Source organism: Nymphalis io, chromosome 21, assembly GCF_905147045.1.
Source record: "Nymphalis io chromosome 21, ilAglIoxx1.1, whole genome shotgun sequence".
NCBI lineage: Eukaryota > Metazoa > Arthropoda > Insecta > Lepidoptera > Nymphalidae > Nymphalis > Nymphalis io.
This window is the reverse complement of record NC_065908.1, coordinates 7,140,841-7,154,299: the sequence shown is the minus strand read 5'-3', so window position 1 is coordinate 7,154,299 and position 13,459 is coordinate 7,140,841. Positions and strand designations below refer to the sequence as shown.

At 31.1% G+C, this 13,459-nt stretch overlaps 1 protein-coding gene across 1 annotated transcript in view; it reads left to right on the top strand.

Moving 5' to 3' along the window:
• Positions 1-13,459, top strand: part of LOC126776786 (myosin light chain kinase, smooth muscle-like) — a 41,179-nt gene that overhangs the window by 20,411 nt on the left and 7,309 nt on the right. The window contains exons 3-4 of the mRNA XM_050499547.1: positions 3,722-3,812; positions 5,060-5,263. Coding sequence (XP_050355504.1) covers positions 3,722-3,812; positions 5,060-5,263 — 295 coding nt within the window. The remainder of the gene's footprint in view (positions 1-3,721; positions 3,813-5,059; positions 5,264-13,459) is intronic.

Here is a 13,459-nt window from a genome sequence, read left to right as displayed (position 1 = left end):
CAATTGACCACAGACATAAGGCTAGAGGTTCTATATAACATTGTCAGGGTCAATGTACATTGTACAGCACAATGTGGGTGTTATATTTCTTGCGACTATTAATACACTCGCTCATTCATCTTACAAGCCAATAAAAATATTATTGTTTGGTGATTAAATTGCTCATTCAAAAAAAAAAAATCTATGGGGTTCGAGTTCATTTTTAACGCAATTGAATTAATGCTACCGTTAATCATTAAAAGAATGAATCTTATTTTTATTTAATTAATAAGCTTTGTCGTCAACCTCATGAACCTATATATGTGAGGAGGCATTATATTTTAAGTAGGTAATTAAGTATATATAAATATATATTCACTGGGAAGTATATTTAAATATATACATGCTGTGAGGTATTGTTTGGTTTAATCCCGCCGCTAAATTTTACCATCGGACATCGCGTGAAAATTATAAATTCCATCCATACCACCTCGATGTGATTTCAGCAGTGCGATTTTTAAGGCATATCTTGCCTCGCCTGGAACTAGATATGACATAGGAACCTTCAAGAAAAGAGCCTATTCAATCCTAAAAGGCCAGCAACGCACTTGCAAGCTCTTCGATGATACAGTTGTCTATAGGCGGTGGTTGTCACTTTTCATCAGGTGGTGAAGGGCAGGAAGTGCCCTTATGCAATTTTGTACATTATTTTTTTTAATAAGTGAACCATTTACATAGAAACTCATTTAAAACACACCGTCTCCAGCATACACCTACTTGTTAGTAATAATCTGTATTATTGCGACTCATCTACAGTATATAATGTACATTTTAATTGCGTATTTAGATTTTATCTTGGACGTCATTAAATTTTTCCGTTGAGGAAGTTTTATCGTTCGTGTCATCCTTGTTCTTGCCTTTGAGATATGCTTGAGACATTTATAATGTAGATTTTTTTTCTTTAATTTTTATTAATAGAATATGAGCCAATAGATGGTCAGTCACCTCTTTTTATTGTAACATATATACGCGCAAATGACACAAATATGTCCTACATAAATTATATCTCATTAGAATTGTTTTCCCCTTTAAATAAAATTATAATAATTTTGTACAGCTAGAATGCATGTTTTTAAATAAAGAATATTCCTCTAAATCCCACTCTAATACAATCCAATGATAATCTCATAAACCTTGTTACACTTGCACGCAATTCACCAATTTTGTTAGGTAAGCATTATGCAGCTTGTACAAAAAAGCTTCTTATTTGAACTCAACAATTTTGTAATTTGCGGCCTCTTGAACAAGTCAGTACGCCAACGAGGCAGTTAATGCATACTTTTATAAACAAACTAAATCGACATAATTAAACATATATGAAAAGACAATTTTCAAGACTAACCTTTAAATTTAATGATCGCCATATTTGCACAAGTGGTTTAGAGTCTTTTAAGTAAACACGAAACGGACTTTATTTAATTGAAGGTCGAACACCATTTAAAAAATCTTATAAGTATATTGTTTCTTTGTCTTTTTTCTTTAATTAAAATTCTCATTAAAATATATGTTATTAATATTTCCTTATAGTCGAAATTATTAATTGGATTTAAAATAGTATTAATTTTATTTCCGTAATAACTTATATGTAAAACACAAACAAACAACAAACAGTGTTATTTATGTTTTTGTTATGGATTGATAAATTGTTTATACTAATTGCGGTTTCATTAATAACATCAATAACATTCTTTAAATTTTGAAAAGTAAATTTAACATCCTAATAATTAATATAAAGCAAAATTGCTCATCATGATTTTGTATGGATATTCAAATTAAAGTTAAAAATTAAATATTAGTCGTAAACTATATTATATTTTTAAGTGTCTTCTCAAAAAAATATGTATTTAATGAATACATATTTTTTTTAGTATAGAAACAAATCACAATAACTCTTCTTAGCTTTATATTTTTCTAATTTATACTCGTAGTGCTTTTGGGAGGGGCGACAAGGGACGTACGGAATCTGAAATCTGAAAGTACTGGCTTTAGGTCTAAAGCTCGACCGAGGCCGAGGGGCCCAACCCAGCCAAAAATAATATTATAATGTTAATCTAACCGCTACCCAATGTGGGATGTATGTGGGGGAAAGACAAAAATGTCAAAGTGTCTACCTACCTTAGATCTCTAAGACCGGGCCTGGTCAAATGGGACTATTATATTCCGCAGAACAAATTGCAAACATTCAATTTTTTACACAAAAATAAAGTAGATGAGTAAATGTCTAAATTATTAATAGATATACCATGTTTGTTTTTATATTTATGAACATATCCTGTATCCCGTGAGCTGAAAAAAGATTTTTTGTGGGTTGCTTACCCGCCTCCATATAATTGGTTTGCTTATTTCCTAATGGTATTGATGGATATGCTTTACAAAAAACCCCTTAGTCAACTCCTACCATACCCACGGATTAAAATGAGGTGACCAGGTAGCCATTATTAATAGTTTTTATAACTGTATGCTTAAGACAAATAGATATTGATACGAGGAGGACCTATTACACAAATTAAACATTAACCTAAGACCACAAACTGTTGAAAGTGTAATAAAAAAATCTCGAAACAAATATTTTGGTTTATTTAAATAAAACAGTTTATAAATTTGCCAAATAAAATCAAAGATCAAAGCGTCTTATCAGAGCACGCATATATAGCACGCATTACGGTTTAAGGCGGCGCCGGCAACGTCGCGCATACAACAGACTAAACAATAATCCAGGTCTTAGCACATTGCAACATCACTTATAATTATATATTTGAACATTCGCCAAAATACGTACTAAGTTCCTTGTCAACCGGAGTAAGTGAAAACAGCGTCAATACTTACTTTCTAAAACTCGATCGTCTAGTTTTTTTAATCTGTGTTTGATACGATCCAATACAACGTCTTAATTAACTTTTAAATGTCAATTGCAGTGAGAAAAAAAAATGATCGGATGTTGTTATCGTGAATCTTCGACTTTCATCTTCTATGTCACAGATGATTTCTTACAATTATCGAGATAGATTATAAATAAGAGAGATGTTATCTAATTTTATTGCAAATAAATTGCAAAAAATTGTCGTCATTGTCTGTAACTACAGATATATTATTTGTGTATATATATTTATGTATCTCGGTATCCTAATATTTTAATTTTTTGTTTTCCTTAAACATAATTTTTACAACGGGTTTTTAATATGATATTTGTCTTCATAGAATACCAAGAAAAAATTAAAAAGAGGATTTTTGAACAAAAATTGAACCATGTGTTCAAGTCTCGTTATGTTTTTATAACTACTATAAATACGTAACTTACATAATATAACGATATAATTATAACAAATATATACAAATTCTTTTAAAGATCATTTAAATATCGATAAATTCAGATTAAATAAATCCAGTTATATATGTTTTTATTTAAAAATGGAATAGATTAAAATATTTTAGTCATTTCACAACTGCATTGTGACTCTACATTCACATTATGAAGCTTGAATTTGTAATTTTAAATAGTTGTTTTAATGGAAATTACCCGTCTTTTGAGAAAGGTTTCTCGCATACCCTTAGGAGCCTAATAATCAGTCGTTTTCGCTAACTATATCCTACCTCATCATTCGTGGGGAACGACGACATACAACTAAGATAAACTTATATCAATATTTTTATTGTTTGCTTAAAAATCGTTTTTTTTTTTCAGAAATAGAGCCACCATTTCCATGTCGAGATGTCACGATCAAAAGGAACACGGATGTTAACGACTTCTTCGATATGCTATCGGAGATTGGCCGGTGAGTCATGTTTATTCGTTACACTATTGATAGTGTAAATCGCATTGTAGAGCTGCCAACACTTCAGACGGTTTTTTTAATAACTACGAGTACATAGCGCCCACGACTTTCTTCTCAGAATAAGAGGCATTAGTAATCTCTAAATTAGTATCCTAAGCCTGATCTGTCTATTTGAATGTGAAAACAATGATATATCCCCTCGATCGTGTCTTAGATTAATGCGAACATACAGAGTGACATACATAACTAGGGTATTAATTATAATGAATTTATAACATATATTGCAAAAGCACTTCCTAGTGTAAGCTATCTTTAAGGTTTTTACTTTGTCCTGGCATGTTATTAGCAATGCTTCAAAATTTTTTTGGAATCCTTTAAATAAACAATTCCCAAGATTCCCCATAAAGGTACAGAATATTATTAAAACATTATTTTATTCAATATTATGTGTCACCCAGCGACGTTAATCGCAAAACCATTGGGTCAATGTCGCTAATTTATAAAGGTTACGGTACATTCTTAGGTTCGTTCACAGAACTAATGGAAAAATTAAAAACATAACGATTGCATGTCGTTTCTGTCTCTTTTGTTCATTTTGATTTGTGGTAGGTGTCATGGTAGAATGTCGTGGTAGGATTTACCACAAAGCTGGCAATTCTATTAGCGTTCCAAAATAAAGGAAGCACTACAAATGTTCATCTATTTTAAAGTTATTTTAATTTGTTCTATCTTTCACCTGTGGCTTGGTTCACATTTAATTAGTATTCATATTAAATACTAATCTCACGTACCGTAATACAACCGGATACATAAAACTTTTATATAATATCCTGGGAAATTATTCACAGTATAAGCAGAGGTTGTACTATGGAAACTAGATAATTGATATATTACATATACTACTTTTCTTTTGTAAATACATACTTATATAGATAATTACACCCAGACTTAGGACAAACATACATTTTCATGCACACAAATGTCTGCCCTTGGTAGGAATCAAACCCACCACCTTCGGTATGAAAGGCAAGTATCTACCAACCACCCCAACCGGCCCGTCTATATTGAAGTACAAATGCCTTAGAAACGCATTCATTTGTATTTATTATTTTATTAGTTTTTTAACATATTCAATTTATCTTATATTCATTATTCAATCAATCTATCTATTTGAAACGGTGTGTAAAAATGAATATTTTGCTGTTCTATTTTAATAATAGCAATAACATTACTTTTTCTTTTACCAGGGGTAAATTTGGCACAGTATACCTCTGCCGGGAGAAAACCACCGGATTAGAACTCGCAGCCAAACTGGTCTCCGTCAATCGAAGAGATGAAAGAAGAAATGTTGAACGAGAAGTCGATGTGATGAGACGCCTTCGACATCCAAGACTAATACAGTTGTACGATGCTTACGATTGGGGGAAATATATGTGCGTCGTTTTAGAACTGTGAGTATTGTCTATCTCTATAAAAATATGACTGCGTATAAATATAACTCTCTATTCATCAATCGTAAATGAGTCAACCAGCGATGACATGCGCAGGTTGAACTCTTAGCCCTTAAACTATTGTCGTCCCCACTCCTAACACAAGCTTGCAGTTTATGCGGTAAGAAAAATAAGAATATTAGTAAACAACACTGCCTTATCTAAAAACTTAGGAATTTTAAATATTAACGGCCATACTTATAAATGTTGTTTAGCGAGTGATTAGTTAAACAATGCTGTGCCTTCTTTTTTCAAATGTCAAACCAATGATGACAGAAAGAGCGTTTAACGAAACAATCGCAACGTTTATAAGCAAGACCGTAAGTCTGAAAAGACAATTGTCAATTGTTCGTGTCTCAAGGATTTTTTTTTTTTGGATTAAAAACATATATAACATATATTCCATAATTACAGTACACATTAAATTTACGAATAAAATACGACGTTAAAGTTCCACTTAGCAAGTTCTGTTTAGCAATGTATATATAAAAAAACACTCGTAAGATCTTTGATGGCGGCAGATTTCAAGTAGAAAGAGGGCAATTTATATGTCCAGCAAGTAACCTAATGTTCATTAAATAGTTGTATTCACTGCGCCTGCGCCGACTCAGGATTGAAATTAGAAGTAAAAACATTACCATTTAAATGTCTAAAGAAAAGGCGATTCGATTAAAGGAAATAGTACCACGACGTTGGTTCTGTCGGCAAATGCTAATCACTGGGTATAGTATACGTTTATTATGTAAACAAATCGGTTTATGTAATGCTATAAAGGGATTTATAGTGTTTATATTTTTTTATATATTACAAGATGTTTCACTAACTTCTTTGACATATTCCTAACTTTTCTTACATTTAATAAATCAACTTCCCTGATTGCGTGTTAATAACCTCTATTATATGAGAAATAAAATACTTTTGCGTTAACGCTAACGTTACATGTAGAGCCGTTTATCGTTTTACTTAAAATTAAAAATCAGCTTATGATAATAATTATATAATGCTGTATAACGTATATAGAATTATATACGTTTGTACAGAAAATGAAAATAGCCACATTGCTCACGAGTGTTTGAAAATAAATAAGTTCCTGAAATTATGTTGACGTGGTATAATGGAAATGAATCGTTGTGTTCGTGGCCAAGAATCGATTCAGACATTTCCGTCAGATGCGTTATTATCGCCATCTTTAGTCAGCTCGAATGCGCTCGGCTTGTTGACGAAATTATGACGAAATTCTTACAGGTTATTAAGAGCTCTTGAATGAAATATTTGGCTATTAATAACATGCTTTAATTAGATGTAGTAATTGTAGAATGCGTAGTCATCAGATTAATTCTATATAAGTATTCATAGCGTCATGTTTAATGCATTAACAGGTATATGTATGATATTTTAAAGGATCGTCCTCTGTTTAGTTTTACTACTCGTTTAGTACTCGTGAAATGATATATCTATATCTTTCGTGAAATCTTATTGATTTAATAAACTAATTGGTCTAGTGACTAGTTATAAAGCCACAGATCCCGAGGTCTTGAGTTTAATGGTCAGGTAATTTTTTTTGTCAAACAATTGTCAATAGCAGCCCGTAAACCGGAATTTGACAATGTTGTCTCGGAAAATTGGTCCTGCGCCTGAACTCCTAGCCGTATCGGATATGTCGTCTCATTGGTCAGATAATAGTTGGAATAGAAGGGAAAGAGAATTGAGAGTGCACTTCTATTGCACACATACTTGTCCACTGTAATATCTCTCGCTAAGTTGGCTAGTCTCTCATGAGTAGCCCACGTAGCCAAATCGGTCAAGAGGACATCATCATTCGTTCAATAGCCCACATATCCAAAAACTAACCGTTCATTTAAATTATAATTTAAGATTTTCAACGAATGAATTTTTAAGTAGGTCCACTATGATTTTTTAAAGATAATAATATATATTTGCTATTTGTTACAATAAGCGAAAATGGTTTATTCCTATTCATCGTTGTGATTGGTCGTCGTCACTGTCTCAAAAGATAGCAAAATTATTGAACACTATTTAACTTCTTACAAATATTGTAAGGGGTTTCTTTTAGTTTCTATTTACTTTTTGTTTTGATGACAATCATTCGATATAAAGTACATTAAAATTAATATATATGTGATACTTAATAATATCTGTAGAATATCAAAATCTCTATAGAATTTATGCTAAAAATACATATGAAGGAAGAAACATTGCATAATTTGCAAATGCCTTCGCGACGTGCTGCCAATAAAGTTAATATCCTCAATATTAAAAAAAACATTTTTTTTCTTATATATTCCGCATGACTACATATTACAAAACAAAGTCTCCTCGCCTCGTCTGCATGTCTTTCGAAAACAATAAACCCAAAAACTACTTAACACATTCTTGCGATTTTCACTAATGAAAGAATTCATGCGGAATATCTAGGTGTATAATTTTGTGTAAATTGGCTAAAATATGACGAAGGTTGTTAATGATGTCAAAAAAAACGAGATTTAATGTACTATTGTATCTATATTAATAAATTATTTTTCTTTGTTATTTTGTTTTTTAAACATTTCAAGGAAGTATCACATAGAACAATAGAATAATTACAACACAGCGAATGTTAATGTGACAAAATTCAAGTCCTATTGAAGGCCGCAATAAAATATAATAATAAATGCGTACTCATGCCAATGTCATGTGAATTATGCTCGTAGTAATTATTATGTGGGTGTACGTACGAATCACCTGCGCCGGCGCATCGTAATTAGCCAGATTTTGTGCATTCTAAATGCGTCCGTTCATTCAAACGGTCCAATGGCGTGCTTCCAGTGTGAGTCATTGTATGTTGTCAATCCAGTGAACCTAACGCTAAAGAATTTCATAAAATTATTCTTGTAGCTCTCCAAAATAATTGTATGCAAGTGATTATATAATATACCAAGTTTTTTATATATTATAGTTTAGCATATTTTAGTAGAATAACAATTATGACTGCCATTAAATACTCTATAGCAATATAAACTACAACATCTTACTAATATAAAGATGAAAGTTTGTGAGGATGAATGGATGGACCTATTATTACTCTTTCACCGCAAATGCCAATTAACCGGTTTAGTTGAAATTTAGAATAAATATAGCTTATAATAGGTTATACGTACATTCTCTTTGCTTAACACATGAGCTAAAGTATTATAATACTCGTGAGTATATAGTAACAGCCTGTTAATGTCCCACTGCTGGGCTAAGGCCTCCTCTCCCTTTTTGAGGAGAAGGTTTAGAGCTTATTCCACCACGCCGCTCCAATGCGGGTTGGTAGAATAAACATGTGACATAATTTCAATGAAATTAGACACATGCAGGTTTCCTCACGATGTTTTCCTTCACCGTCAAGCACGAGATGAATTATAATCACAAATTAAGCACATGAATTCAGTGATGCTTGCCCGGGTTTGAACCCACGATCATCGGTTAAGATTCACGCGTTCTAACCACTAGGCCATCTCGGCTTCAGTATATGTCAAACGATATTTATAATTTTTACATAACATTTATTCAATTTGTTCTTAAAAGGGGATAGATAGACAAGGTAAATTAATTAAAAATTACAGAAGGTTATGAGTTTATTAAGCCACAGTGGTTTAATAATATGACATAAATGTGGCGGAATTTTATTCAACACGTCATTTGTTCACGATAATTTCGATGAATAAATAAAAATTTAATAAGAAAAATATTTTGTATACATATTATAGGATTTTAACACACAACCATTGATTTATTCATACGTGAAGCCCATTAAGGCATCGCAAGCTTTAAAAAAGATACATTAAGCTATGAATAAAAAATACGGCTATGGACGTCGGGGATTAGATACGCATCGGGCAGACGTACGCTGTTTTGTTTGGTTAACGTGTATTGACGCAGGTTACGGCTGATTTTGGTGCGGAGAATTCCAAGCTATTGGGTTAATGGAAGACTTGTAGCGGAAAATTGAACTACCGTGTTGATCTAAATACTGAAATAGACTTAACGTACTATAGTTTACAAATTTGGTTTGGAATAATTTCAATGAATACATAATTTTTTTCGTTAATACAAGGCTTTGTCTTATTCAATAGTAAAACGTCAATATTTAGGATTCTAAAAATTAATACTTTATTATGAAGCTTAAAAAACATTGATTTTTTCATTACCGCCAGCATTTATTACATCAGTCCTCAATAGCGCAATGTTTTACGAGCGGGCATTGTCCGTTGTATTGCTATTTTATTATAAAAAAAAAAAAAAAAACAAATAAAAAATGTCAACAAGCAAACAATAGCTGCTAAATGAGATAGGTTTCCTAGAACAATTTCGATTGTAATACAATACTACAACGCAAGGTCAATGTTACCAAGATGTGTCTTGAGTCACCTACGGTTATTTAATGGTACGTGATTCTTTTATTGCTTGGTAGCAGAATGAACTCATTCCATAAAGCTGTCCTGTTGTAAATTTTATAACATTTGTTGTACCATACAAATATAAAATAAAAATAGCAACAGTAAAAATCATGCCCGCGTGGAATAATGACAAGAATGATAGCGACATTACTTTTGACAATCACTTTTTTTTTAATAACAATTTTGTAACAATATTTTTTATATATCTCATACGTTGTTTGAAAAAATAAAGTTACTTCAAACTAGAAAAATAAATGTAGCCGTACGTAAGTGATGATGTCGTCCTGACCGATTTCGGCGGCTTGAAATTCAGAAAAGGATTACCTAACTCCGCAGGACATATTATAGTGCACAAGTTTTTGCGCAAACACACATGCATTCTATATTCCTTTACTATTTATAATCCGATGGGACGGCAATCCGACATGACTGGAAAGAGTTCAGATGTAGGACGAACGGCTGTACGTGCTTTTCAAGGCACGGGACTCGAGAGTGGACTTTTGCAATCTGGAAGTTGAAAGTGTTTTGTCTACTGAGAATCTTCGACAGAAAAAACCCAATAACTTTTTGTTGACTTGGAGTTTGAACTCAGGACCTCAGGCTGCCTTATATCTAGTCTCTATACCTACGAGGAAGTAAGTAACTTTAAAATGAAATGGAAAGTTTAAGCAGTGAAATATCAAGATTGTTTGATGAGATTATTTACATTGCTCACATAAAAATATTAAAAAAAACCCGCATTGCTACGCAAAGAGACAAGTTCCTTCTGTGAAAATGCCAAACGTGAACCGGTTTCTTATCACGCGTAGTGACTTCGAAAATTATCTTCGACTCGTTACATTAAATTGCCAAAAATAGATGAGAGATAACACAGGTGTGTTAATTAGGTCGCATGATGACAGCCAACGTCAGGTGTTGAGCGCCTTTCGACAAATTAATTATAGAAATTTTACATTTACAAAGAAGGTTAGTGATTCAGGGTTGGCACGGCGCGTCTTTATTTGAAATACCACATCTAGATTTTAAGGTTAACATTTATTTTTCACGCTTTATGATGATAGGTATTATTATTATAAAGTAAAAACGTACAAAAAATACTTTCCAAGTAACCCACTTTATGTCCAAAGAACACATACTAAGTGAAGTAAATATACCGGTAATGCATTTCGTTTCTGTACAATGATTGAATCAATGACAATTATGTTTTTATGGTCTCATTTATAATAGATAAATATAACTTCAACAAAAAAACGCCCCATCATGATTATATTTAGAAGTGTTTACGAAATGTGCTTATAAAAATGAAATGAGTTTTGATTTCACTAAATATTTAGATATTTTTAAATTGTTTAGACGAGAACAGATAACAAAAAATAAACGGATAATCTTATGTCAAAATTAATTCAATAAAGAATAATTTAATTCAAATTGCATGCAAATTAGACCATTAAATCAATATTGTATCGAATAATCAGCTAGCAGTATTTTAAAATTGACATACAGATAAAATTTGCTGATTTATACAAAGTTACTAAAATAAATCTTTGTTTTATCTGTTAAGAGAAATCTATAATGACAGAAAGAAATAAACCGCGAATTCGCTTCTTCGTATCTTAGAATTAATGTCAGAAATTATTATCTTAGATTCAACATTATTTAGAGGTATTATTGGGGACAAAGAAATTCAGTTCGAAATGTTTTCACATTCCTCGTTTATTGTAAAGTTGAGTCACGACGAAAGCGACACAAAACGTACAGTTAGGCAAATACGTGTGAAGATTACCTTATGTGGTTATGGTGCTTGTATTACTGGATGACCAATGATTTTACGTCTTAATATATGTATATTTTTTTTTTTTTTTTATATTCGCCGGGAGGGCAAATGACTCTACTCCACCTGTTGGTAAGTGGTAGTAGAGTCCAAACGCGACAAATATATATATACATACGATACGACTTATAGATATATATTTTTTGAATTCATTCAACTCACCTAGAGTTTTAGGTTATTATCTGATTTAGGTTAGTAGTTTGCTATAAAAAGTTAGGGAATTCTAGGAAGCTCAAAAATTTTATTAACCTATCCTTAATCATTAATATTGTATGTTTTCTTATTCGTATTTGGTAAATGGAATTGTAATTAATTGCCATTAAAAACTAAAAATAAAATAAGTTTTGATTAATCAAGGCTCGAGAACAACTAGACGTATAGAGTTATATAGATATAAATAGTACATCTTATAGGTATGGTAATTACATCTAGACTAAGCTTTATAAATTGGTTTACTTAAAATAAATAATAGAAAATATGTACCTATTTACCTGACTTTTGACTTTGAGGGTAAATTATTGTTTTTGTTTTTAATTTTACATGATAAAAAAATTTACAGAAACGCTTAATTTATGTTTATTCATACAGTAAGTACGTAGTAGTAATCGCGCATTAAAGATCAACGAATAATAATTAGCCTTAACTTCGTAGACTTAGCACCTATAAACACGCCCTGGAAGTTGTATTTGCGAACTTTAAACTTTAAAAGTTGGTTTCAGATTGAAAAGTCAGTAGTCGGATTGAAAATAATTTATACATTCGTGAATACTCAACAATCACACGTCAGACGAATATAAACAGCACTTTACTCCACAGATATAACAATAATCATACATCGACAGAGAATTATCACTTTGACAGCCATTAATTTACGGATACGCATTAAACGCGTTCCTGTTTACATCTCAATTAATCAAGATAATCCGATGTAAGCTGAGCTCAAGTGCTTCCTTACTTGGCGACGTCTGCTCCTCGATGTAAAGCTAGAAACACATAATAGTTGCCAGACTTAAATAAAATTAATTATGTAAATAATAATCACAATGCAATTCAATTTTTTTAATTATTTTTAACTGCCAGGATGACCCTTCGTGAATATGAGGTACCTATCGTCTCGTAGTGCATAATTTTTAGTCTGAGCATGGTTATTCAATCAAAATACTGACATCTTTATTCAAGTAGGCTCGTATAAGAACATTTGAGTTGTCATTTTACAAAATTAAATAATAGCTTGATTAGAATAACAGTTGTTAGCAATAGTGACCACATAACTTTGTAACTCCTACATAGGTAGGTATGTTAGCACACCAAATTAGTTGTAAATAGCATGTTAATGATTTTTAAATAAAGTGCTACATGTATATATATATATATACATGTAGCACTTTATTTAAAAATCTATTTAAAAATATTATATATATATATATATATATATATATATATATATATATATATATATATATATAATGAACTTTAAAACTAAAACATTTAGAACGAATTTATAGCTATAAAAACCAATCTACGACGTCTTTACAAGGTTACATCATGTTGCAAAAATGCTAAAGTTAAACCCATTGATAAATTTAAAAAGTTAATTAATTTGATATTGTTTATGAAAAAAGTACTTCTTTCTTTTTCAATATTGACTTGACTTAGGAAGTAAAATTTATGTCAATAAATTTATTGTGTCTTTGTTATTATCTTTTGATTTTATTGGTCAAAATTATTACCAACATTTACATAATTTAAAATAACATTATACAAAATTTATTTTTAATTATTGATATTGATTTATCTGTACTTTTAGCAAATAGTTTAGTCACATTAGTTTGACAGCTGTCATTATAATCAATACATATTTTAGAATTATATTATAATTATATA